Genomic DNA, 23,287 nt, shown 5'->3' with positions numbered 1-23,287 from the left:
TGCAAGCAGGGTAGAGAATCTCGACCCCGAGAGGAATTCAATTAAATAAAATAAGCGGGAATCAAGAACAAAATGAAAGAGTATGGGAGGGAGAACGGGGAGGAGAGAGTATGGGGGGAAGAGAGGGGGAGGTGAAGGTGAAGCAGAGGCAGAGAGCAGTCTCCAGCACCGAAAATGGCAGCAACCGCCAGACTGTAAAAAAAAAAAAGAAAAAGATCCGCTGTTGAACCACAAGTGGCCCAAAAGGGTTTAGGGCCGACCGATCCCGCCCCAATAACTCCTGCGACTCCCACAGCATTCCCCAATGCCCCCGGTTCAACAGGTTTCGCCCGGCCGCTGGTTGGTTCCCGGCCGGTAATGGGCGGCCATGCTTGGTAATATACGGTAATTTAAAATCAAGGGGATTTGTAGTGGGATTGGGGAGCAGCTGGCACTAGCTTCCCTGACCACGGCTAGTGAGATCCATCCGGAGCTCACCATTGACCTGGTCAATCGACGCATCAAAGTGGGCCGATGGGGCAGCGATGGGGTGTTGGGAGCCTCCCCATTGGCTGTGGTTGGCCTGCCAGGTACGGCCCCTGCTGGCAGCGGTGCAGCTGGCGCGCCAATTCCGACGCTGCGTGCGGGAGCCCCAACGGCCTCACCACTTCTCCCATCCCTTCTGCCCGGCCAGCCACGCTGCAAATGGGGTCTGGGAGAGTCAATGGATGTAACAGCCCCTCCAAGCATGGCCGGACAAGATTATTGATCGTTCATCTCACATTTTACGTCTCGTATACCGTAAATAATTCACCCTTTGCAAAAAATCGGCATCGTAGCTGCTGCATCGGGCGATATTACCATCTTACCAGACCGTATCCGGTATTACCACACCCTATCGGGCCTATCGCTTTCCCACCTTTTTTTTCTCGAAGACATGCCAACGACTGTCTCAAAGTCCTCACTCCACTGAACCTCCTCTCCTCCTCTCCCTCTCCCTCCTCCTCCAGACCACTGGGACCTTATTCCTCCTCCCCCCTAATTCTTTCTTCTGTTTTATCTTTTTTTCTTTCTGTTGGAATTAACGCCTTACGTGGGCTTTCAGCGACGAGAGTCTCCGTCGCGCCCGCATCAGGACGTGTGTCCTAAGAAACTCCTACCTAATACCTCAACTTTCACCTACCGACCACACGATACCCCCCGACACATCCAAATTCTCAACCACCATGCGTCCGGAGATTGAGCAAGAGCTGGCTCACACCCTGCTGGTGGAGCTGCTCGCCTACCAGTTCGCCTCGCCCGTCCGATGGATTGAGACTCAAGATGTCATCCTCGCCGAGCAGCGCACCGAGCGCATTGTTGAGATTGGTCCTGCGGATACCCTCGGTGGCATGGCCCGCCGCACACTCGCCTCCAAGTACGAGGCCTACGATGCCGCCACATCCGTACAGCGTCAAATTCTCTGTTACAACAAGGACGCCAAGGAGATTTATTATGATGTTGATCCCGTCGAAGATGAGCCGGAACCAGCCGCCGAACCACCTGCCGCCGGTGCTCCTGCTCCTGCGGCTACTGCTGCGCCCACCACAGCGGCTCCTCCTCCCAGTGCTGGCCCAGCCGCAGCTGTGGAAGATGCTCCAGTGACGGCAGTCGATATCCTGCGGTCGCTGGTGGCTCAGAAACTGAAGAAAGGCCTGGCTGATGTGCCACTGTCAAAAGCTATCAAGGATCTTGTTGGAGGTAGGTTCTGTCTCTCTTTTTTCGAGCAATTGGCCGGTCACAAACTGCGCAGTGAAAGCTAATGACTTGACTTCCCCCCCAATAGGCAAGTCCACATTACAGAACGAAATTCTCGGAGACTTGGGCAAAGAATTTGGCTCGACACCGGAGAAGCCCGAGGACATTCCGCTGGACGAGCTCGGCGCCTCGATGCAGGCCACTTTCAATGGCCAATTGGGCAAGCAGTCATCCTCCCTCATTGCCCGCATGGTCTCCTCCAAGATGCCCGGTGGCTTCAACATCACATCCGTTCGGAAGTACCTAGAGACGCGGTGGGGCTTGGGCGCAGGCCGCCAGGACGGTGTGCTCCTGCTCGCCATCACTATGGAGCCGGCCGCTCGTCTGGGTTCGGAGCCCGACGCCAAAGCCTTCTTGGATGGTGTTACCAACAAGTATGCCGTCAGCGCCGGCATCAACCTCTCCGCCCCCGCGGCTGGTGGTGAGAGTGGTGGTGGCGGCGGTGGTATGATGATGGACCCCGCGGCCATTGATGCCCTGACTAAGGACCAGCGCGCTCTGTTCAAGCAGCAATTGGAGGTGATTGCCCGCTACCTGAAGATGGATCTCCGTGCCGGTGACAAGGCTTTCATCACGTCGCAAGAAACCCAGAAGGCGCTCCAGGCCCAGATCGACCTGTGGCAAGCCGAGCACGGCGACTTCTACGCCTCGGGCATTGAACCCTCCTTTAACCCGCTCAAGGCCCGTGTCTACGACTCCTCGTGGAACTGGGCTCGCCAGGACGCTCTCAGCATGTATTACGATATTATCTTCGGCCGTCTCCAGGTGGTGGACCGTGAGATTGTGAGCCAGTGCATTCGCATCATGAACCGCTCCAACCCGCTTCTCCTCGACTTCATGCAGTACCACATCGACAACTGCCCGACAGAACGAGGCGAGACCTACCAGCTGGCCAAGGAGCTGGGCCAGCAGCTCATTGAGAACTGCAAGGATGTGATGGATGTGCCCCCCGTTTACAAGGATGTCGCCGTTCCCACTGGCCCTCAGACCAGCATTGATGCCCGGGGTAACATCAGCTTCAAGGAGGCACCCCGCGCCAGTGCCCGCAAGCTGGAGCACTACGTCAAGCAGATGGCCGAAGGTGGCCCCATTTCCGAGTACAGCAACCGCAACAAGGTCCAGAACGATCTGAAGAATGTGTACAAGCTTATCCGTAAGCAACACCGCCTCTCCAAGGCCTCCCAGCTTCAGTTTGATGCTCTGTACAAGGATGTCCTCCACGCTCTCAGCATGAACGAGGGCCAGATCATGCCCCAGGAGAATGGTCATGCCAAGAAAACTGGCCCCAACGGTGTGAAGCGTGCAGCTATTCGCCCCGGCAAGGTCGAGACCATTCCCTTCCTGCACCTTAAGAAGAAGTCTGAGCACGGCTGGGACTACAACAAGAAGCTCACTGGTATCTACCTGAACGTCCTGGAGTCGGCTGCTCAGTCTGGTCTCAGCTTCCAGGGCAAGAACGTCCTCATGACTGGTGCCGGTGCCGGTTCCATCGGTGCTGAGGTCCTGCAGGGTCTGATCAGCGGTGGTGCCAAGGTCATTGTCACCACCAGCCGCTTCTCGCGTGAGGTGACCGAGTACTACCAGGCTATGTACGCCCGCTTCGGTGCCCGCGGCTCCCAGCTGGTTGTCGTTCCCTTCAACCAGGGTAGTAAGCAGGATGTGGAGGCCCTGGTCGACTACATCTACGACACCAAGAAGGGTCTTGGCTGGGATCTTGATTTCGTCGTTCCTTTCGCCGCCATCCCCGAGAACGGCCGCGAGATCGACTCGATTGACTCCAAGTCGGAGCTGGCCCACCGTATCATGCTGACCAACCTGCTCCGCATGCTGGGTTCGATCAAGACCCAGAAGCAGGCCCACGGCTTCGAGACCCGCCCGGCCCAGGTCATCCTCCCTCTGTCGCCCAACCACGGTACCTTTGGTAACGACGGTCTTTATTCCGAGTCCAAGCTGGGCCTGGAGACCCTCTTCAACCGCTGGTATTCCGAAAACTGGGCCAACTACCTCACCATCTGTGGTGCTGTCATTGGTTGGACCCGTGGTACCGGTCTAATGAGCGGCAACAACATGGTCGCTGAGGGCGTTGAGAAGCTTGGTGTCCGCACCTTCTCCCAGCAGGAGATGGCCTTCAATCTTCTGGGTCTAATGTCCCCGGCCGTCGTCAACCTCTGCCAGCTCGACCCCGTCTGGGCCGACCTCAACGGTGGCCTGCAGTTCATTCCCGACCTCAAGGGCCTGATGACCAAGCTCCGCACCGACATCATGGAGACCAGCGATGTTCGCCAGGCTGTCATCAAGGAGACTGCCATCGAGAACAAGGTTGTCAATGGCGAGGACAGCGGCATTTTGTACAAGAAGGTTGTTGCCGAACCCCGTGCCAATATCAAATTCGAGTTCCCCAAACTCCCCGATTGGGAGAAGGAGGTCAAGCCTCTCAACGAGTCTCTCAAGGGTATGGTCAACCTGGACAAGGTGGTTGTCGTCACCGGTTTCGCTGAGGTTGGTCCTTGGGGTAACTCGCGTACCCGCTGGGAGATGGAGGCCTACGGCAAGTTCTCGCTTGAGGGTTGCGTCGAGATGGCCTGGATCATGGGTCTGATCAAGCATCACAACGGTCCCCTCAAGGGCAAGGTTTATTCTGGTTGGGTTGACGCCAAGTCCGGCGACCCCGTTGACGACAAGGATGTCAAGCCCAAGTATGAGAAGTTCATCCTGGAGCACACTGGTATTCGTCTGATCGAGCCTGAGCTGTTCAAGGGCTACGACCCCAAGAAGAAGCAGCTTCTGCAGGAGATCGTTATCCAGGAGGACCTGGAGCCCTTTGAGGCCTCCAAGGAAACCGCCGAGGAGTTCAAGCGTGAGCACGGTGACAAGGTCGAGATCTTCGAAATCCCCGAGTCTGGCGAGTACACTGTCCGTCTGCGCAAGGGCGCGAACCTGCTCATCCCCAAGGCTCTCTCGTTCGACCGCCTGGTGGCTGGCCAGATCCCCACTGGCTGGGATGCTAAGCGCTATGGTATTCCCGATGACATTGTTGAGCAGGTTGACCCTGTGACACTGTTTGTCCTGGTCTGTACCGCCGAGTCCATGCTCTCTGCTGGTATTACCGACCCCTATGAGTTCTACAAGTACGTCCATCTCTCCGAGGTTGGTAACTGTATCGGTTCCGGTATCGGTGGTACCCACGCTCTGCGCGGCATGTACAAGGACCGCTACCTCGACAAGCCTCTGCAGAAGGATATCCTGCAGGAGTCCTTCATCAACACCATGAGCGCCTGGGTCAACATGTTGCTCCTGTCCTCGACCGGTCCTATCAAGACTCCCGTCGGTGCTTGCGCTACTGCCGTCGAGTCCGTGGATATCGGTTACGAGACTATCGTGGAGGGCAAGGCTCGTGTCTGCTTCGTCGGTGGTTTCGATGACTTCCAAGAGGAAGGCTCGTACGAATTCGCCAACATGAAGGCCACCAGCAACGCCGAGGACGAGTTTGCCCACGGTCGCACCCCGCAGGAGATGTCCCGTCCGACCACCACCACCCGTGCCGGCTTCATGGAGTCACAGGGTTGCGGTATGCAGCTCATCATGAGCGCCCAGCTCGCCCTCGACATGGGTGTTCCCATTCACGGTATCATTGCTCTGACCACCACCGCCACCGACAAGATCGGTCGCTCCGTCCCCGCTCCTGGCCAGGGTGTCCTCACCACTGCCCGTGAGAACCCCGGCATGTTCCCCTCGCCTCTGCTGGACATCAAGTACCGCCGCCGCCAGCTCGAGCTGCGCAAGAAGCAGATCAAGGAGTGGCAGGAGTCCGAGCTGCTCTACCTGCAGGAAGAGGTCGACGCCATGCAGGCCCAGAGCGACAAGTCCTTCAACGCCTCCGAGTACATGCATGAGCGTGCCCAGCACATTGAGCGTGAGGCCATTCGCCAAGAGAAGGATGCCCAGTTCAGCCTCGGCAACAACTTCTGGAAGCAGGATTCGCGTATCGCTCCCCTGCGCGGCGCCCTGGCCACCTGGGGTCTCACTGTCGACGACATCGGTGTCGCCTCGTTCCACGGTACCTCGACCGTTGCCAACGACAAGAACGAGTCCGATGTCATCTGCCAGCAGCTCAAGCACCTCGGTCGTAAGAAGGGTAACGCCGTCATGGGTATCTTCCAGAAGTACCTCACCGGTCACCCCAAGGGCGCGGCCGGAGCCTGGATGTTCAACGGCTGCTTGCAAGTTCTGGATTCCGGTCTCGTCCCCGGCAATCGCAACGCCGACAATGTGGACAAGGTGATGGAGAAATTCGACTATATCGTCTACCCGAGCCGCAGCATCCAGACCGACGGCATCAAGGCGTTCTCCGTGACCTCCTTCGGTTTCGGTCAGAAGGGTGCCCAGGTCATCGGTATCCATCCCAAGTACCTGTTCGCAGCGCTTGATCAGGCCCAGTACCAGACCTACAAGGCCAAGGTCGAATCGCGCCAGAAGAAGGCGTACCGCTACTTCCACAACGGCCTGATCAACAACAGTATCTTTGTGGCGAAGAGCAAGGCCCCCTATGAGGACGCCCAGCAGAGCCAGATCTTCCTGAACCCCGACTACCGCGTGAGCATGGACAAGAAGACCTCGGAGCTGAAATACTCGAACACACCCCCAAAGGCCGCTGAGCGGGAGAGCACCCGGCAGATGGTGGAGTCTCTCGCCAAGGCCAACGCAGCTGGCGAGAACTCCAAGGTCGGCGTGGATGTGGAGAACATTGACGCGGTCAACATCAGCAACGAGACCTTCGTTGAGCGCAACTTCACCGCGAGCGAGCAGGAGTACTGCCGCAAGGCGGCGTCCCCGCAGGCCTCTTTCGCCGGCCGGTGGAGTGCCAAGGAAGCCGTCTTCAAGTCTCTGGGCGTCAGCAGCAAGGGCGCTGGCGCAGCACTAAAGGAGATTGAGATCGGAAGCGACGCTAACGGCGCTCCCGTTGTGAACGTAAGTTCTTTACCTATAGCCCCCTCCCCTAGTCTATCCCACCCAAACTTCATGATCAGCAACGCTAACGGGAGATCTCCATTTTAGCTTCACGGTGCCGCCGCTACCGCTGCCAAGCAAGCGGGCGTCAAGCAGATCACTGTCAGCATCAGCCACAGCGACTCGCAGGCCGTCGCGGTCGCTGTTTCGCAGTTCTAGATGTGAAATCTGGAAATCCGGAATCTGGACGCAGACACGCTGTACATTTGCGACCGGATCCCCGATGTGATGATGTTGATGTGACGTGACGTGATGTCTGGTATTTTGCATAGTTTTCTAGATGGCCGGTCAGAGAGAGCCAGACAAAGAGCGAGACAGAGCTCGAGAGCGAGAAAGAAGGGAAACGAAACGAAACGGGACTGGATTGGAGGTCCTGTCTGGGTTTCTTTCGGGGGAGTGTCTCTCGGCTTTTGATTTCCCTTTTCCTTTTTTTCCCCTTGGAGACGTGACGATTGTGATTTATGCTCTGTGGTTCATTTTTCTTTTTCTCTTTTCTTTTTGTTCTTAGATTCGGGCCAGTTTCGTCTCCTGGTTCGGTGGTGTTTATAATGGGAGTAATGACATGTCATAATTTCGTTCTTATTAGTACAGCTTCGAGTACGTACTTTAACTACCTAATAGTGGGTGATACTGTAAAAGGAAAATTCAAAAGTCCAGTGTGGTTCTGATGGCTCAAGCTGCTCAATGAATGACAAACGGCTTTTTGTCCTTGTCCCACCTTTCAAAACATCTTTCAAGTCATAGTCGAAGCTCCTAGATAGGCTGGCGAATGATTGATTACTGCAGACAAAAGCCTCTTAACTTTAGACTAAATTCGATTTGAATGAAGTACCTACATGACTGTGATCACAACCAGATAGGCTCCACTACGTTGATACAGGACTGATCATTCAATTTAGGCATCTCTAGTAGACGTGGAATCCCGTGCACTGATCCTAATACGGCAGATCCCAGGGATCCCATAAGAAATAGTACAGCGAGAAGGGCGACCCTGCTTGGGAGCCTGCGCAGTCCAAGATCCATCTATTTCAGCAGGTTCGAGACCGCCGCCTCTCCATACCTAGCAACGATGCCATATCCTTTTCAGTTCTTCCTCAGAACAAGCTTTCGGGTTGTTTGAGTAGCATTCTATCTCGACTCGTAATCGAGGGTCAGACATCGTGGCGGTTCCGTCTAATTGTGTCTGTCTCCAACGGGCATCTTCCGAGCTATAACCCCGGCCCTAGGTCCATCCACCGGGTCAGAACCAGACAGGAATAAACCGGCCCTAGGTTGGACATCTCGAGCTTCCACGTGCTGCTTTCGCCGCAGTGTCAATAATGAGCGGAGCGTGAAACACTGTCCTTTGCGAGGTAAGCTTCAACGTTGAAGCTGACGAAGTCCGTTATGATCCAAGTTTTGGGTTGAGGGGTGCACAGAGGGCTCCGCTTGGTAGGATGCGTAACCAAAGTGATCCCATGCGCTCTCCCGTGCAGTGACCGAGGAGATATTCCCGGCATACATCTGTGGATTGACCAAAGGACGTGATCTCGCAGATACAGACTAGGTGCTGAGGGACAAAGCCCGGTTTCCACAGACCTTCAAAGTTGTCGCAGTGATTTGGTGCCAGTCGATAGAACAAATGCCGAGCTCAATGGCGCAGAAATTCCAGCAGGATGCCACATTGAGTCCCGTAAGAATATCTTTGTATGGCGGGGTAAAGGTTCTCCAACTGGATCGTGTGAGAAGCGTTGCTTGGAGCGACGCAAGTATTCCGGTGGCTGTCTCATTGTGCTGTGTTTTTACCTATGAGACTTATGATAAGCAAAGTCTTGCTGTTTAGGCTCTCTGGGCACTGAGATATCTTCCCAGAGATGAAGTCGTAGACACCAGAAGCAGAGGTAGTATCATGGTAGGTCGCCCAAGAATATGGTCAGAAAGGTAATGCAGGATTTATACTCCAATTCCGACCCCCAGTTGCGGTTTACTCGGAAGTTCTGAAAGAAGTTATAGAAAGCATCTGAATTTCCATCAAGGCATGACTACACTAGACCAGTTAGGCCCATCAACTGAGAGATGCACTGATATTTCGAGAACCAGCCTACACGAAGGTCGAGCAAGATGGTTGGCTTTTGCAAGGACTGGAAAGTGAAAAACAAGTCATGTTTTCCGGCGAACAGAATACCTGAGATCAGTAGCAGTAGCTTAACGGAGACCCAGTCCATGTGTTTGGCATCAATAGCTCTTCTTAGAAACAGGTTTGATTTCCTCGAAAGGAGAAAGTCCGGAAATGGTCGATCAAAGGTGTCCCACTCTGAGCCGTGAATGCACGAGAATTTGAGCCAAAGACCAGTCGCAGCACGAAGATTCTGGGTGGTAGAAGAGGAACAGGCTCTTTACGGTCTGTATGAGGTCATGGACGACGGCGCGAAGCTCTCTGGGGCCGGAGACCGCTCAGGTCGGCGTCGGAGTCGAATCAATCACGGAAAGGATGTGGAACATTTGGGACGTTTCTATCTAGAAACCTCACTGGCGAGGCAGAGTCTTTCATCTGGATTCACAAAATGCACAGAAGGCTAATTTTCATATGTACAACACATAAGCATACATCCATAGAACGGCACCATCAGCTTGATTTTATCGCCGCACGGTTCAGCGGGCCCCAGTTCGCACGAGGATTGATCTGATACCGCACCAGGCGTTTCTTCGAGTGTGCCGCCGACGCCTCACGCCCCAGCGCGGCATCGAACTTCACCTCCAGCGTACTGGGGTGCGGCTGCCCGGCCGGACCATCCGTAGCAGGCTTGGCCTGAGCATCAGCCGATTGCGCTTGGGTCAGGAAAGACTGTCGGGATCCGGATCGGTACAGGGAGGCTTCGACCTTGGTGACCAGGTCGCTGACGTCCTTTCCAGATTCGACAGCAGCAAGAAGCTCGTTCTTCAGCTGGGACAGCCAGGGGTCTTCGCTGCTGACCCTACGCAGATTATCGCGGCTCTTAGCCATGATAGCGGCGCCGGGGGTACCGGGCTTCAGGGAAGTCTCCTTGATGGGAGAGTGTTGACGAACCCATTCGCGCATGACCTCCCAAATGACACTCCAGGGGGCATCGGTGCGGATGGAGTTCGGCTTGGCATGGCTGCGGGTGGAGCGGTACCCGACGGAGCGAAGCGCACCACGGAACTCGTCCAGTCCAACGGTAGCGCAGTGGAGAACCTTTGAGAGAGCGCTTAGGGGGAAATAGAAAGGATATGGCTCCTGGCGCGCCGGGTCCATACGCGGGATAATAGCTGGGTATGCATTTTCTTGTTGGAGATTGGCCTCCGTCACCTCAGGGTTTGATTGTTGCTGCTGCTGACCAACAGACTTGATGGTGGAGGGGCTGAGGTCCAGGTCCTCTTCCATAGCGGTGGTGAGCATGCCCTCAATGCGGGGGATGGTCTGGTAAGTCTCCGGGTCCAACTTGGGAAGAAGATCCAGAATCCGCTGGATGAAGTGAGGATTATGAAGCGGGCCTGCCCACATCGGTCCCGCAAGATGTGTCTTGAAGCCGCAGTGTTCACAGTAAGTGTTGGCCGTGGGGCCCTGGGCCAGTTTGTAGTGATACAAGGGGTTTCCCTTGCGATCAAGCTTCTCCTTTGTCGCGGCCAGGGGCTGTGTAGTCCACGCACCACATCCAGAATCGCAGTTATACACAGTCATCGTGTTGCTCGCAGTAAACTTGACCTGCGCCGGGGAACGAGACACACGCACGAACACGCGGGCATAGAAATCGATCGACAGCGAAAGCAGCGGCTCAATCGAGATTCCGTACTTGGCAGCGGACATGGCCAGACCATGCAAGATCAGACGCAGTCCGCCCTCATGCGAGTGAAGACCCTTCATCGGAATGCCGCCGTACAAGGCAAACGCCTTCTCGGCGTACCCGGTAGAGGCCCAGACACCTGCGTCGGTGCAGGTGACACAGAGAAGACCGCCGTCCTTAACGCCCTGAATGGCCGCATCCAGGAAGGGCGCTGCAGTACCGTACGGGTCCAGGTCGATCACGTCAAATTTATTGGATACATCGGTGCAGGCACTGTACATGTAGGCGCGCGCATCGCCCAGATTCGGCTGGATGCGGTCCTGCAGCTTGTTGTATTCGATGTTCGTCTTCATCGACTTGATCGCGGAGGCCGACAGGTCGTTGGCCACCACTTTGGAAACCGCGGGCAATTCGGAGGCGTATCGCAGGGCGCGCAGACCGGTCGCAGAGAGGGCATCGAGGACTGTGAATGAGGGCGCGAGGCCGGGGTCGACCAGCGCCTCTGGCCTCTCATCTGGTGCAGGCGCAGACTGCTCGAGAGTCTCGGACTGGACTGCATTTTCTCCCTCCACAGATGGCTTGGGCGCCTGGTCGTCAGCCGAATCCTCGCGCTTGCGCTTCTTTCCCTTGTTGGCACCATTCCCTGCACCGCGCCTCTTCAACTTCTGCTCCGCTTTCTGCTTCTTCAAATCCATGGCATGTTCACTGAAGGCACGAATCGCCAGAACGCTCAGGTCTCGGTTGAATTGCTGGATTGGGTTGTAGAAGACCGATTGGCTTTCGTCCTCGGCCGTGAGGTCCCTCCTGGTACCCTTGGAGGCGGCTTCTTGGGCCGGCGGATTCAAGATGCTCGCCAGGCCCTCCTTGATGACATTGTATTCGGCTCCCTGGTATGACACCAGCTTGCTGGGGGGTTGGTCGAGTTTTCCATGGTTTTGGGTGTATGGCGGAAGAACCTGCGGATGGTCCAGGCGGTTCGGAGCGGATATTGTGTGTGGACGGCGAATCGCAGATCAAACGAGCATCTTGGGACAAAGGCAATGACGGAGAGGCAGGACCGCGGGCTCATGGACTATTCCTAAGGCGCAGGACACCGAGTGGTGGAAGTCGAGTGTTGCGCGGCGTCGGTCGAAAAAAAGATTCCTCGCACGGACCATGTGACACTTTAGAGTCAACTACATCCTTGCGCTGTTTCTCCTCGAAGGTTCGCGCTCATTCCTTGCTTGTAAGCCGTTCAACTATCTTCCTAGGTCTCTGTAGAGTAGCTAGAGTAGCGAGTGGTATTCTCATTCGCTTTTCGCGGTCTACTATGTTGCGCGCACCCTCTCTCCCTTCCCTGCAGATCTGCAGTCTGTTGAGTGCGATTCCTGCGTCATTCTTTAAGAACAGCTTGCGCTTGTCGAACATCTAGTTCATCCTCGTTGCCGAAAGCTAACAGATCTCTCAAAACCTGAGGTTCTTGGTTCGCAACCGCGATATCGACCATTTCCTGGGTTACTTTTAACCCAAATTCAGGCACCAGTACCCGCCACAGGCTGGTTCCATTACCCTTAATTAGGTTGTTCACAACCATTTCATTTGTCACCTGGACCGGGAGACTGCTATCCAAGAAACAGCTCAATAAGCAATCGAGCTGAACTTCGTTCATGGTTGTGGAGGTCATCGCGGCCTCCAGCACGTCTTCGCCGAACCGGACATCATCCACGCGGTCGATCAAGAACTGAAGGGTTTCGTCGTTCTTTGCGTTGAGAAACATCTCAATGCAGAGCTCAACCTTGTGGGCAGCTTTCCAGAGAATCCGAAGCATTTCCGGGCCATATTTATGATTTCCCGCCGCCGCAATAAGTGTCTCACGGGTGACGACAGCTTTGTCAAGCTGGAGAACGGACTTCATCACGTCTGGATAACCATGAGAAGCTGTCCTCAAGAGGATGGATGGAATGGCCTCTTGTATCGATTGGCGCTCAAAGACGACCTTCATCATGTTAAGGCTTCCTGATAATGCATTTTTAACATTTTCATCGGTGAATTCGAACGGTCCAAAGTGAGCCTCGAGCATTCGAAGAATTCGCAACCCCGAATAAACATTCAGTATCACTGCATTGATGAGCTGGGTGGATGGGACCTCAATTTGGACCTTCCGGTGCATCAAAGCTTTTGTCATCTGATCCCCGAACAGAGCATTGCGAACAGCCCCAAGTAACATGCGCTCTGTGATGAAGCTCGCGTCGTGTCGGTCCAACAGCCTGGGTATATGCTCATCGTAATCCTGGTTTTCCAACGCTGCTTCAACAACAGAGTCAGTGATATCTAGTTCTCGACTGTCTTCCATAAGTATCGCGAGCATTTTGCGGCTGTGAATTTTGCCATTCTTCTCTGCGAGCGCAAGCAGCGCTGCTTCGGGCACTCGCAAATTAGGCTTCATGTCAAGAAGGACCCGCATCGTGTCTGGAGTATGGCAGCGAAGCATCATTTTGCGCCATGTTTCATCGTCGACTGGGTGGCCCAGCAATGATTTCAGAAGTGTCACCGTTCTTTCTCCATAAAGATTACCAGCAGCAGATTCGAGCAGCTGTGGGGTAATTTGACCACCACCAGCATCCCAAATGAGTTGGAAAACGGCCGTTGTGCAATATCTAGCTGCACATTTAACAACGGACGGGGTCACTGGCCAGCCCCGGTTGAGAAGAGTTTCCACAACCGCCCTGTTGCGGCAGCACTCGATGGCCGAGCACATGGCGCTGTCAGTCACATGGATTGGGCCCGCACGCTCTAAAAGAAGATGCAGTATAGACGTGAGTTGTTTATTGTCGTGGAATCCCAACCAAAAAACGGCCTGGGAGATGACACCAGACGTAATGACTGCTGGGTCGATCCTGTTGATCATACTCACAATGAGCTCATTGTCAAATGATGGGCCCTCCAAGGTGGCAAGAAGCATGTCCAAATCAACCTCGAGATTTGGCTCTCGGCTCAAAAAGGCTGCTATGGTACCTTCGCTAGCCGCACACTTTTGAACCATTTTTTCTGTGACGCGAAGCTCCCTGTTGTGGTCCAAGAGCATTGAGATGATCTGTTTGTCGACATGATTTGCATTGGTGATGACCTTTTCCGTGATGACGGCAGGCTCGACAAGACTCAGGAGCCAGCGGACGAGGTCGGGATCGAGAGGCTGTCCATGAAAGTAAGACTCCCCAAGATGATGCAGCACATGCTCACGCAGGTGTGAATTTCCCTCTGACCCAAGGAGCAATTTTGCCGTCGAATGATGGCCGTTCAGAAAGGCCCACAGGGTGCCTTCTTCTTTCACACCGTCATCAAGGTCATGATTCAATTCCGTGCGGAGAATTTCGTCAAAACCGAAAGCACATGCAAGCAAGTGCACTCGGTCAATGGACCTCTGGTATTTTTTGAGGATCATCTTCCATGTATATTGCTCTGAACGATAGAGAATGTGTGCCCAACAATTCAGCGGACAATTTTCGTCTGAGTCGTCGAATAAGAAAAACTGGAATAATGCATGAATATGTAGATCTTTCGCCGATCGGTTCTGTTCGCTGGCGAGAACACAATGCATTGCCCAAAATGCCAGAGAATAGTCGTGAATGCCTTCTTCATAGGAACCGATTTCCACGAACGGCGCGATATCAAGGGGATTCAATCCTAGGTCGCAGATGAAGGTACTTGCTCGGGACGATCCACTCGCACCTATCAAGACGAGTAGACTGACTTCTGCAGCAAATGTGTTGGTCCACTCGATAGTATACTCGGGCATTGTTTCCAAGAATTCACGCACGGAGAGATGGGCGAATCGAAAAAAAGATCTCCATCTTCAGTAGTAGACGTGACAACGAAGTTGCTCAGAAGGTCCAAAAGAAAGTCTTCGTCTATCTCATCAGCCTCGAGATCCGAGAAGGCCGTAACAGCGTGGAAGAAGTGTTGGTGCGTAAGATTGCGTTGTGCACTAAGCATCCACTTGAGGGTGTTGTGGAACACGACCCGATCCGTCTCTTGCGTGGTTTCGAGTGCTTTATCGTAAATGTTTTGATATAAGGCACTAATATCCCGAGGGATCCGAGACAATTCCAATCGGATGTCCTTCTCTGTTCGAATGCCCCGGAGACTTTGTAGCTGCAACTCCGCCCAGCGAAACCTAGACAGACACGGTTAGTTTCAGTGTGCTCTGGTACTCAAGCTACAAGACTCTTCGGACGAAGCTCTCGATACTCACATGCCGTTGGCCTTGGAGATGACGTCTTCTTTGATCAATTTTGTTAATTCCTCCTTGGCCTGCTTTTTCCGAATATAAGCAAGAAGCTGATTCTTCCTAGTCAGGCTATCTGTTTCATACTCGACGAATCTCCGAATATCTTCCCCATTCTCTAGCGATGTGACATGAAGCCCGCTATGAGTCTGAAGGGACAATCGCAAGTCTCCCTCCTCGCGTGAGCTAACAAAGATCTTGACCAGACTGACTGATTCAGTGAGGGCCTCCAAGGCATCTATAAGCTCCCCTCGTGTCTCGGCCTCGCACTCATCAAGGGCGTCCACTACTATCATTGAACGGTCGTATATCTCTGTCAGCTCTTTGATCAAATCACGCAGCTGCGCTATACTGGGCGCATTTATCGAACCGTCCATTGAGTGAAGCTTTTTATGTAGCGCGAGAGTAGGAGGAGCAATTGGTTGACTCGAGGATCGACGAGAAAGCTGCCGCGCAATGCATGCAAGGATGCTGCGGGGGTTTGCACGTTGAGGCTCTGCAGTGTCGCGCGAGCAATAGAAGTACGCCAGGGAGTGCATCTCATTCAAACCAGAGCCTTTCATGCTCTCGTCAATGACCATTGAGGTCAGGCAGCTCTTGCCAGATCCCTGCATCCCATGCAGCCATAAAAGAGTGTTTTTGCTGTCGTTTTGCCATTGAACAAAGTCAGGGTGCTGAACGACCCATTGACAAGTCCCTTTTAGTACCTTCGGGTTGATATCCGTGTGGTGATCATAGTAGGGCTGCGATGAGAGCCAGTCCAGAATCTCTCTTCGCTGTATATCTGGGGGAGGCTATAAGTAAAAGCTTTGTCTCCGTGAGTAAGGAAGGAGACACCCACTATCTAGATAATCTTCCACTCGATCGAGCCGACGCACCGTCTGGGAGATAGGCTGTTCCATTCGATCCAGCGCATCACGCAGCAAAGCAATGTTACTTATCTCCAACGACATATTTGCAAATTGATCAGCGGCATCGTTGGTCATCTCCGTCTTCACCAAGTCGGCGCAGCGATCAGCTTCGCGTTCATCTGCGTCCATCCTATCCAGAAGATCCTGGAAGTCGGTCTGAACCAGCACCCCACTCTTTAATATGCGGGTGCCTGTTCGTTGCTGGAAGTAGCGCTTGGCCTGGATGAGGTAGTTTAGAATCGTGGTATATAGCCTCAATACTGCCTGCTGGAGGACGTCCGTCGCAGAACTGGAGCGTTGGAGATAAATACGCTCCACAATTCTATAACGGGCTGTCATCCTGGCAATATTCGTTGCACCTTGTACCACGAAATCGAACTGTTTGAAATCATTGATGGCAATCTAGGTTAGAGTAAACCATCTCATCAGCCTCGTATCATTTCGTTCATCCCGCTTCATGAGACCAACCTGCAAGAGAAACCGAGCCCCAGCCCACGGCAAGGCAGCATGTCCCGGATCAAACGAGATTGCCTGATCTCCAACAGTCTTGAACACTTCGATCCAGTGTGTGATCTTGCCGAGCAGGTCGCGCACGATAATCTTATCTTGTTTGCCGGGCAGTTTGATCTGCCATCGTTTGCGAATACAGGTCTCGTAGGCTTCGTTGGTCGTCTGTCCAAGTTTATCAATAACATCGAGGCTTCTGCTGTCGTGATTGCTGGCATCGTCAAAAGCGAGTAGTTTCTGGTCAGCCTCGCTCAGCTTGGCTGCAGCGTCCGACCATAGTGATAGGGCCTGGCTGCCCATAGTTGGTGTATTGCGCCCAGTCCAAGGAGATAGACCCAGCACAAATCACAGAAACAACGCGCGTACGTGTGCAGAGAGCACCGCCTGGCATATATACGAAGCATCAGACATGCGGGGAGGAAGCTTGGGTTAGACGCCGAGTCCAGTGGGGGCCGATGGAGGTGCGGCTGAATTGCCTTGGATGAACTGTCGACCCCCCAGCGCTAAAGGCATAAGACCATTGGACAACCTTGCATATACTTGCTACTCACCACTAAACTCAGAGGTACATGAGTCAGATATATACGGCACAATACGTGGCTCCTACATAGTGTAAGAATCATCATGCGCGTGCCTCCATGCCTAACCAAGTACCATAGAGAATCCTTGGAGTACATCGGCAATCCAAGCTACAATACATCCGTGCTCTACATACGATCAGATACACTGCATGTCATCATCATATCTATTAAGTATAAAGCCTAGTTTACAGCCAGAGTTACAATATGTGCATTCATCCATCACCATCACCACCCCTCACCAAGCCCTTATAACCAATCCCCAATGACCGGTACTTGGCTATACATCTCATTCCACCCCTGAGCTTCCCAGCCCGAACCCTCCCCAGCACGGCCAACAATACCCAAAGCCCCTGCAAGCCAGAGGGCCGCACCCACAGCCGCGATCCCATTCACCATCCACCACATCTTGCGCTGGCGCTTGGCGCGGTCCTGGTTCTCGGCATGGCCCAAATAGCCCTCAAGCGAGCCCTTAGCACTGCGCTCCTTGCGGGCAGTGGTAACCCTCCACCCCATCCAAGTAGCCCATCCGCCAACAAAATGCCACACGCTGGCCGTGACAAACAGCAGATAGAAAATATTCCAGAACACAGGACTGCGCGCGATGCCATGTGCAACATACCCCAATCCCACACCGGAACTACCGCCCTCGACCCTCAACGGCGTAACACGGTTAATCAGCGCGTGGACCCCGATTAAGGGTGCCAGAAAATAGCCTGTTTTCGCCTGGAGCGAGACCTTCGGCCAGAAGGAGAGCAGGTCGCGCTGGGCTCGTGTCTCAGCGCCGTAGAGGCGGGCGCGGCGCGAGCCGCGGATATTCCGCAGCGCGATGCCGGAGATGATGTGCGCGAGGATCGGGACAGTGAGAACGAGGTGTTCCAGCCCGGGGGCTTGGTAGACTGGTCGCGTGAGCAGGAGGTAGGGCTCGCTGGCGGGGACGGAGCGGGTGATCAGCGGGATGAGCGAGGTATTGGCGAAGTGCAGGATGAAGAAAGCAGTTGGCGGGTATGTGGAGTATCTCTGGATGCCTGATACTGTAATGTGTGTTAGAATGGCAAGGTATTTCTTTTCAATTGGGCCAATTAGCGGCGCTACACATACACAATGCATCCCACCGGTGCGCGCGGAGCCCTAAACTCGGCGCAGTAAACCCGCAGGTGCGCGCTGGCTTGTCTTCCACCGGCTTAGGGAAGTACTCGCCGCTCTCCAGCGTCTCGAGGTCGGGCGTTGAGAGCGAGTCGTCGACGGGCGACGGCTCCAGCTCCTGCATGGATAGGATAGACTTGGCGTCGAAGTCCTGGGATTTGGAGTCCAGGGCGGACTGCATTTTGAAAATTCTATGTATTTCGTGGACCAAAAGAAAAGAAGCAAAGGAAAATCGTCGATTAAGAGGCACTCATCACTCGTGGAAGCTCGTGGGCAGAAAGTCGAAGCCGAAGAAGAGCCAAAAAAAGGGAAACAAGAAACCGTTGGGGGGTGATCTCCGGCGAGTCCGCAAAACGCGCCGCTCCTGATAGGCGCGCCAGCCAATCTGCCCCGACGTCAGTCGACTGATATTCAATCTATTCCCCGACACAACACATCATGCCACCGGTACGTGTCCTCCTTTACCTCCTGCGACTCCGCTAGGAAAGTCCCTGTTCGCCGAGCTAATACCACAACCAGCGAGCCTTCACCAACCCGGCTCCGAAGGTACCTTTCCACACCACATCAACCATCCTCCCGAAGAAGACACCCACTAACACCGACCACAGACGGAATCCGCGCGATCCGCGCTGAGCTCCTTCACCTGCACGCTCTGCAGCAAGTCCTACTCCCGACACCCCGAATACGAAGCGCACATCTCGTCCTACGACCACCAGCACCGCAAACGCCTCCAGGACCTAAAACAGCTCTCGAGGGACCCCAATGCCGCCGAGAAAGCGGCGCGCCGCCGAGCGCAAAGCCGATGCCGAGGCTGGGCTCAAGGTCCTCGATGCGCCGGCCGGAAACACCTCCAGCAGCGGGGTCAAGAGTGGAGGCGGCGGCGGGTTCAAGAAGGGCGGGTTCAAGAGCTCGTTCTCGACGGTGAAGGGGCCTGCGGCGCCGGTGAAGAAGAATGTGCTTGGGGACGAGGACGATGAGGCGGAAGAGGGGGCGCAGGTTGTGGGGAAAGAGCCAGCTGGGGCGGTGGGGAGCAATACTGGGCGCGACGAGGAGGTGCGTGAGGATGCGGAGAGTGATACCGATGAGGAGTATGCGCGAGATCGGGATGGGGGAGGATATTATGATCCCCGTCGGCCGACGGGTTGCTATGCTGGGTGTGCTGGTATTCGAGAGGTCCAGGCTACGTCATGAGAAGACCCTCGGAGGACAACCGCGGTATAAGGTCTCTGGTTTCAGGCATGGTATGGGGTTTGCGGGCGTTGAACTGGAGGCATGGCGTTCACCAAACTACGGGCCAGATTGTCGGGTACATCTCTTATGCTTTTTGAAATGAAGAACAATGAAACGAGGAACATGAACTTTCCAATGTCTATCAATCTAAGCAAAGCATTTACGCTGGGGGACAAAACGAAGATGGCACAGACCCGAGGAAGGTAATCGTACAGAGCTTGCCAAGAATCTGCCTAGGCGAGAATAGATCACGACATGATGGGGAGAGAGGACAAAACAATAGGAGAGTTGAGAAAAAGAAAAATGGGACAGATGAATAGGGTGTACTAGACACAGGGTTTTATTACTGGACGCTCTCTGCGCTCCAAAACTTACACCCGCAGCAGCTTGGCGGCCTGGCTAACAATGGTGTCCTCCTGGGGGAAGGCCATGTTCTCAAGGCCATGGGCGTAGGGGGTGGGGACCTCAGCACCGGTGACACGGACGGCAGGGGCAGTCAGGTAGTCGAAGCCGTACTCCATGGACAGGGCCAGGATCTCGGAGGAGACACCGAACATGGGGTAGCCGGACTCGACGACCATCAGACGGCCGGTCTTCTTGAGCGAGGCAATAATGGTCTCGACATCAAGGGGCTTAATGGAGCGCAGGTTGATGACCTCGGCGTCGACTCCGTACTTCTGCTTAAGCTCGGCGGCGGCGGTCAGGGACTGGCCGACGCAGCGGGAGAGGGTGACGATAGTCAGGTCCTTGCCGGGACGCTCGATCTTGGCCTTGCCAATGGGCAGGACGAAGTCGTTCTTCTGGGCAGCCTCGCTCATGGGGAAAGCCTGGCCGTACAGAAGCCTAATTGTGGAGATGTTTTGTTAGTTAACCGTTGTCGCCGATCCCGATCTCCGATCTCTCCCGTCTCCGGACGGGAAAAAAAAAAGAAACCAAGAGGTGTTCGGGAAACTTACTCGTTCTCGAGAACCACGACGGGGTTGGGATCGCGGATAGCAGCCTTGAGGAGACCCTTGGCATCCTCAGAGCTCCAGGGGGTGACAACCTTCAGGCCGGGAATGCTGCCGTACCAGGCGGAGTAGTCCTGGGAGTGCTGAGCGGCGACACCGGCGGCAAAGCCGTTGGGACCACGGAAAGTGATGTTGCAAGGCTGGATACCACCGGACATGTAGTGAGTCTTAGCGGCAGAGTTGATGATCTGATCGATGGCCTGCATGGCAAAGTTGAAGGTCATGAACTCGCACTAGAATCGCGATTCAACAATTAGTTCCCGGCCCCGTAGCGTTTGAAATAACAGAGAGTTGCCGGGATAATCACTCACAATGGGGTGCAGACCAGCCAGTGCAGCACCGACAGCGATACCACAGAAACCAGCCTCAGTAATGGGAGTATCAATAACCCGCTTGGGGCCGAAGCGGTCCAGAAGGCCTCGCGTCACCTTGTAGCTGCGGGAAACAAGAATCCATGTCAGAATTCAATCCTCAATTGCAATATACATCAACTCTTCTACCAGTCGCTGCCAACACACTTGTAGGAACAGGGAAGGGCTCCTTACGCTCCGTTATACTGCGCAACCTCCTCACCCATAATGAAAGTCTTCTGGTTGAGCTCCAACTCCTCCGCCAACGCCTCATTTAAGGCATCACGGACGGTGACCTCCTTGACACCACCCTCAGAAGCATAGCCACGGGCGCGCAGGGCAGACTGAGCGCAAGCAGACAGGCCAAAAGCCGGGCGAAGAGGGGAAGCAAGGCGCGAAGAAAGCAGCCGGGACGCTGGGCGGAAAAGACGGGGAGCGGCCATGGCGAGGAAATAGGATGGAGATTGGTAGAAAGGAGGACGAGGAAGAAGCAATTGACAGGGTCCGCGAGGAGAAAACCGCACGGGCGACTAAGACCAAAAGACCAGAAAGCGGAGGTTGGGGAGGAGGGAAAGCCGCGCTTGAATCTTTGAGATGCAAATCCGAAGATGTTGGGCGCTGACTCAGCAGTCCTCACCAATCTCACCGGCAGCTCCGTCCGTGCCCGGAGGACAGCTTGAAGCAGCTTTTAAGCTCCTGCGACAGCTATTGTGACACTCTTGCATTTACTCTCTTCTCCTACTACCGACTCCTCGACCCTTGCAAGGCACGGGGGTTCGCGATTTGACTAAGGGGGTGCTTGTCCAAAGCGGTTCCGGTTGAGGATGTTGTGGTTGGTGTGGCCCTTCCTTTTCCCGTCGGCGCTCGCTGCCCAGCCCTCTGCGCCGGCTCCCATCTCCGCCCCCCTTCGAGACCTCCAGTTCGGGCAACTGAATTTCCTCCACACAACCGATACCCATGGCTGGCTGGCCGGACATTTGCAGGAGTAGGACCACTGGATATTCTCCGCCGTAAACTCTACTGATTTGCTCGTCGCAGACCATCCTACTCGGCGGACTGGGGGGACTATATCTCGTTCGCGGAGCGCATGCGGGAAAAGATAGAAGCACAGGGACAAGACCTGCTCGTCATAGATACCGGCGATCGCGTCGAAGGCAATGGCCTCTATGATTCCTCTGAGCCCAAAGGCGTCTATCTCTCGGAGATCCTCCGCCACCAACACATTGATGTGATCACCTCGGGAAATCATGAACTATACAAGCAGAACACATCGGAGTCCGAGCTCCTCCACACTGTACCTAATTTCCGGGGAAACTATCTCGCCTCGAACATCGATATCCATCACCCGGAGACTGGGGAGCTTGTCCCGCTAGCCCCGCGGTACAAGAAGTTTACCACCAAGCAGCAGGGGATCCGCATCGTAGCCTTTGGCTTTCTATTTGATTTTACTGGCAACTATAATAACACTGTTGTGCAGCGGGTGGAGGAAACCATCAAAGAGGACTGGTTCCAAGAAGCGATTCGTGACAAGGAAGTCGATCTCTTCCTGGTGGCCGGCCATGTTCCCGCTCATTCGCCGGAGTATAGGGCGATCTACGAGGAGATCCGCGGGCTCCGGTGGGACACGCCGATCCAGTTCTTTGGCGGGCACCAACATATCCGTGACTATGCGAAGTACGACTCCAAAGCCGTTGCGCTTGCCAGTGGGCGGTTCATGGAGACAGTTGGGTTCATGTCAATCGACGGGCTTTCCACCAGCAAAGGAACGAGCAACGCATCGCAGCCTGTCTTCAAGCGGCGCTATGTTGACAACAACCTTTTCTCCTTCTACCACCACACGGGCCTTGATGTAGACTCTTTCCCAACAGAGAAGGGCCGCAATGTGTCCCAGCTTATCGCCGAGTCACGGAGTGCGCTCCAGCTCGATCAGGTACACGGCTGCGCACCGCGGGACCTGTGGATGTCGCGAGTCCCATACCCAAACCCCGACAGCATCTATACCTGGCTGGAGACGAAGGTATTGGCCGAGTCGTTGAAAGATGAGTCTCGGGGGGAGAGGCCTTCCGTGGCTATTGCAAACTCGGGCGCTATCCGGTTCGACATTTTCCAGGGCGCCTTCACCCAGGATACGACCTGGAGCATCTCGCCTTTCACCAATGGATTCCGCTACGTGAAGGATGTTCCATATGAGAAAGTACAGCTGATTATGGAGGTTCTTAACGGCCAGACTAAGATCATATCCACGTTGCAAGACAAGACAGAACCCTCGCTCCTCCCACTGGTATCTCCCGAGCAGCTGGCTCACTCCGAGGACATCATCGTCGATGACGAGGAATTACCGGTCCACTGGTCTAACATCGAGATGGGTGATCCACACCAGATGCCTCTGTCATCTAACAAGCCGGCTGGCAAAGTTGTCCCCGGGTACACTACCAAGGACGACGCGGGCGAAGATGGAGACGATACCATTCATGCGCCGATATCTTTCTACAAGGTGCCCAACTGCATCCAGGCATTGATATCGGCCAATTCGTCTGGCGTCCCGGAGAAAGTGGACCTGATCTACATCGAGTTTGTTCAACCGTACGTGGCGCTGGCTGCCAAGTTCGCTGGGCTCGATATCGATTTCGCCAAGGAGAGCGATGTGTACATGCCGAACATTACTCTGACAGATCTCATCCTTGACTGGGTGAAGAAGCACTGGAAGTGCGAGTGATAATATAATG

The 23,287-nt window shown here is 54.6% G+C and overlaps 9 protein-coding genes across 9 annotated transcripts; 4 read left to right on the top strand and 5 right to left on the bottom strand.

Moving 5' to 3' along the window:
- Positions 1-304: 304 nt before the first annotated feature.
- N7482_009304 (uncharacterized protein) lies at positions 305-748 on the top strand (the record flags this gene model as incomplete). The annotated part of the gene is made up of 2 exons (XM_056691428.1): positions 305-354; positions 412-748. 2 exons carry the CDS (start codon positions 305-307, stop codon positions 746-748), a joined length of 387 nt encoding a protein of 128 aa, XP_056539134.1.
- Positions 749-1,205: 457 nt separating this feature from the next.
- Positions 1,206-6,942, top strand: N7482_009303 (trifunctional fatty acid synthase subunit FAS2; the record flags this gene model as incomplete). Its single annotated transcript, XM_056691427.1, has 3 exons — positions 1,206-1,719; positions 1,805-6,744; positions 6,832-6,942. 3 exons carry the CDS (start codon positions 1,206-1,208, stop codon positions 6,940-6,942), a joined length of 5,565 nt encoding a protein of 1,854 aa, XP_056539133.1.
- Positions 6,943-9,388: 2,446 nt separating this feature from the next.
- N7482_009302 (tRNA (guanine26-N2)-dimethyltransferase) lies at positions 9,389-11,590 on the bottom strand (the record flags this gene model as incomplete). Its single annotated transcript, XM_056691426.1, has 2 exons — positions 9,389-11,521; positions 11,585-11,590. The coding sequence occupies 2 exons, from the start codon at positions 11,588-11,590 to the stop codon at positions 9,389-9,391; spliced, it is 2,139 nt and encodes a 712-aa protein (XP_056539132.1).
- Positions 11,591-11,937: 347 nt separating this feature from the next.
- N7482_009301 (Galactose oxidase/kelch beta-propeller) lies at positions 11,938-16,079 on the bottom strand (the record flags this gene model as incomplete). The annotated part of the gene is made up of 4 exons (XM_056691425.1): positions 11,938-14,266; positions 14,362-14,718; positions 14,797-15,623; positions 15,708-16,079. 4 exons carry the CDS (start codon positions 16,077-16,079, stop codon positions 11,938-11,940), a joined length of 3,885 nt encoding a protein of 1,294 aa, XP_056539131.1.
- Positions 16,080-16,142: 63 nt separating this feature from the next.
- Positions 16,143-16,547, bottom strand: N7482_009300 (uncharacterized protein; the record flags this gene model as incomplete). Its single annotated transcript, XM_056691424.1, has 1 exon — positions 16,143-16,547. The coding sequence occupies one exon, from the start codon at positions 16,545-16,547 to the stop codon at positions 16,143-16,145; it is 405 nt and encodes a 134-aa protein (XP_056539130.1).
- Positions 16,548-17,074: 527 nt separating this feature from the next.
- On the bottom strand, positions 17,075-18,152 carry N7482_009299 (MCP1 family protein; the record flags this gene model as incomplete). The annotated part of the gene is made up of 2 exons (XM_056691423.1): positions 17,075-17,859; positions 17,927-18,152. 2 exons carry the CDS (start codon positions 18,150-18,152, stop codon positions 17,075-17,077), a joined length of 1,011 nt encoding a protein of 336 aa, XP_056539129.1.
- Positions 18,153-18,409: 257 nt separating this feature from the next.
- Positions 18,410-19,162, top strand: N7482_009298 (putative C2H2 finger domain protein; the record flags this gene model as incomplete). Its single annotated transcript, XM_056691422.1, has 4 exons — positions 18,410-18,418; positions 18,491-18,517; positions 18,580-18,671; positions 18,718-19,162. 4 exons carry the CDS (start codon positions 18,410-18,412, stop codon positions 19,160-19,162), a joined length of 573 nt encoding a protein of 190 aa, XP_056539128.1.
- Positions 19,163-19,572: 410 nt separating this feature from the next.
- Positions 19,573-21,004, bottom strand: N7482_009297 (pyruvate dehydrogenase (acetyl-transferring) subunit E1 beta; the record flags this gene model as incomplete). Its single annotated transcript, XM_056691421.1, has 4 exons — positions 19,573-20,044; positions 20,158-20,444; positions 20,523-20,646; positions 20,757-21,004. 4 exons carry the CDS (start codon positions 21,002-21,004, stop codon positions 19,573-19,575), a joined length of 1,131 nt encoding a protein of 376 aa, XP_056539127.1.
- A 381-nt stretch (positions 21,005-21,385) lies between these two features.
- N7482_009296 (metallophosphoesterase family protein) lies at positions 21,386-23,277 on the top strand (the record flags this gene model as incomplete). Its single annotated transcript, XM_056691420.1, has 2 exons — positions 21,386-21,546; positions 21,600-23,277. The coding sequence occupies 2 exons, from the start codon at positions 21,386-21,388 to the stop codon at positions 23,275-23,277; spliced, it is 1,839 nt and encodes a 612-aa protein (XP_056539126.1).
- Between the last annotated feature and the right edge of the window lie 10 nt (positions 23,278-23,287).

This window comes from Penicillium canariense, assembly GCF_028826845.1.
Source record: "Penicillium canariense strain IBT 26290 chromosome Unknown utg000007l_segment0_segment0, whole genome shotgun sequence".
NCBI classification, from domain to species: Eukaryota; Fungi; Ascomycota; class Eurotiomycetes; order Eurotiales; family Aspergillaceae; genus Penicillium; species Penicillium canariense.
Note: the sequence above shows the minus strand (reverse complement) of the source record. Positions and strands in the feature narration are given on the sequence as shown.